Here is a 2,643-nt window from a genome sequence, read left to right as displayed (position 1 = left end):
TCTGGTATTTTCATCCACCTTTTGTTGTTAAACATATGGGAATGCTTCACTGCAACCTGTATTTTGGTGTAGCTGTGTGCCTTCATGTGTTTGATAGACATAATGTCTTATAAATCCCAAGTGACATCAGCCCTACCTTGCTTTGGTCTGGTATGCATAATTTGCTCATTCTAATGAGGTAGAGAAACTTCCTGTTAATAATTATCTACAATTTCCACACTTGTTCTAAGTGCAATGGTTGTATGCATGGTATCTTTTTAAAAAGCTCATTACAAACATCAAACTCAATACTGACATTACAATAATCCAATCATCTTCTTGACCCCATTTGAGCTAATCAACTTCCACTTTGTGTTATTTAAAGCTCAGAGTGCTCTCCTCATTTATGCAAACCACTTTCTCCCCATCATCACCTTGCCTGAGTCATTGAGAGGTCCACCCAAGCCTCAATCTTCATCTTCATCTTCACCACTACCACTGTCTAGACCACATGTGTCAAAGTCAAGGCCCACGGAGCTAATGTGGCTGTAATTAAGGAATTAAATTTAAGACGGCAGGATACGCTGAAAAACCTAAATGCAGAGCAGAAAGTACAGAAAGTAGAAGAGCTAAAGAAAAATCTGACATTTCAGCAGACGTGTTTCACCAGAGCAAAATCACAAAGTGAAGCTGTTGTGAAAGCAAGTTTTATTGTAGCAGAGGAGCCAAATCAGCCTGGTACCACTCTGAAGAGCTGCATGATGAAGCTGTGCGATGTCTTGTGTCCACACAAAACGCAGATTTTGACAAATGTGAGCATATCACTGCATCATACACTAGGAAAGGCTGTGTGGTAAAGTCCTAAAAATGGAGCATGTAATGATCACCATAACGCAAACTGTAAATTTTATCTGAGCTAAAAGTTTAAATGGCCGTCAATTTCAGTCTTTTATGTGGGAAATAGATTCAGAGTTTGCCAACATGCCATCATACAGAGGTCCGTTGGCTGAGTTGGGGAAAAATTCTCAATAGTTTTTGAGTTCAGCAAGGAAATCTGTCAGTTCATAGACATGGCATGTATGATGCAGTGAAGGCATTTCAAGTGAAGCTGTCACAAATGCACCAGTGCAACCTGCCTCACTTTCCCTGTTGCCAAGTAATGTTGAAGCAAGTCAGTGGACTTTGCTGATGTGCAGATTCAGATGGAGCTGCAGTGTAATGATACACTCAAGGGAAAGTAGGACACTGAATGGCCCGCACAGTTTGTTAGTTCCATTCCTGAAGCAATGCCCAGCTCCGTCTACATGCGGCTCGAACCTTGTGTATGCTTTCATTTATTTTTTCTGGGGTTTTTGGCAGCATGTTCATATTTCTAACATGCATAATTTTGACTGGATATATTTTTATGAAGAGCAAAATATTTAAAGTTAATTTTTTAAAATGTATTTAATCTGGAATAATATTCCTGTCTGTTTTTATTCATACTTATGTTTAAAAAACATTGTTTTAGTGTGTTCAATAAATGTTTATCTTGTTTGGCCCGTGACCTAAAGTGTGCCTTGAGTTTTGGCCCCCTGTGCAATTGAGTTTGACAATTGCACAGGGGGCCCCCCAGGGTCTAGGGTCCAGGTCTAGACCCCCTGGGGGTTCCTTTCCTAAATCGTATTGCCACTGAGATTCCAGTCTGCCATGATGAGTCATTGGACTCTAAACCGCCAAATTAACTAATATCTATATCTCAGCAAATCATTTTCAGTTCTTCCAAATCATCTCTTCTTATTTAAATTCAAGTAACACACACAAAAAAGAGGACCAAGAATGTTTTTGATTTAAAGGTTATTTAATTTATGTTTTCTTAAACATCAGTAGACCAACAACCGAGAAAGCACACTCTGGCTAATCATTGTAGTATATTTTTCCTCACTATATTTTAAAAACTTCAAGCTCATGTAGATTTCTTGTGATTGAAAATTGCGGAAAACAAAACTGTCATATGATTAAAGACTAATATTAGTCAAATGGAGTTTTAAACTTAGATATAGATAGATATTTTACATACTTCTCATTTCACTTTTTGCTTGCTTTATTTAGTTTTTTTATTCTCTATATTGTGGAGAAAAACAAAAAACAAAAATATTGTTGCAAATGATTATTTTAAAAACAAAAACCACAATGAAAAGTTCCTCCACCCCCCAAAAAATCACTATATTTGGAAAATCTATAATAAATCAATACAGTACAATAATAAACAATATCTGAAATGAATCTGGCAGAGTCCTTGGTGCTGTCCATGTAACGAGTCCAGATGTGGATGATCAAGATCACATCAAGGCATCAAAAGCATCAGTGCTAGCAGAACGGTGAGGACAGGAGAGGCCATCATACCAGGAGAGAAAGTGCTACAGCAGAAAGACAGGAATTAATTAAATAAGTCATGTACAGATAAGCTCATGATAAGTACAGAAATTCTGAATTGCTATCACTGCTTTTGTGTTTGTGCAAAATCTATGTAGGCTTCAAACTGCAACAAATAATGACTATTCATAAACAGAGCTTTTTGTGTTGAGCGCTATCATTGGTATAACATCTACATTTTTCATGTCCACACACATTGTTATAAACAGAACATGTTTGAGAAGATTGTTGTGTCTGGAATTGGAATTG

At 37.2% G+C, this 2,643-nt stretch overlaps 1 protein-coding gene across 1 annotated transcript in view; it reads right to left on the bottom strand.

Annotated features, from left to right (window-relative positions):
• Positions 1-2,168: 2,168 nt before the first annotated feature.
• The window catches only part of LOC102195613 (meprin A subunit beta-like), a 3,533-nt gene continuing 3,058 nt past the window's right edge, over positions 2,169-2,643 (bottom strand). Inside the window, exon 6 of the mRNA XM_005736154.2 lies at positions 2,169-2,378. Coding sequence (XP_005736211.1) covers positions 2,306-2,378 — 73 coding nt within the window. The 3' untranslated portion in view covers positions 2,169-2,305. The remainder of the gene's footprint in view (positions 2,379-2,643) is intronic.

The sequence above is a fragment of the Pundamilia nyererei genome, unplaced genomic scaffold (assembly GCF_000239375.1).
Source record: "Pundamilia nyererei isolate P.nyererei 1_Seehausen unplaced genomic scaffold, PunNye1.0 scaffold00067, whole genome shotgun sequence".
NCBI lineage: Eukaryota > Metazoa > Chordata > Actinopteri > Cichliformes > Cichlidae > Pundamilia > Pundamilia nyererei.
This window is presented reverse-complemented; position numbering and strand designations above follow the sequence as displayed.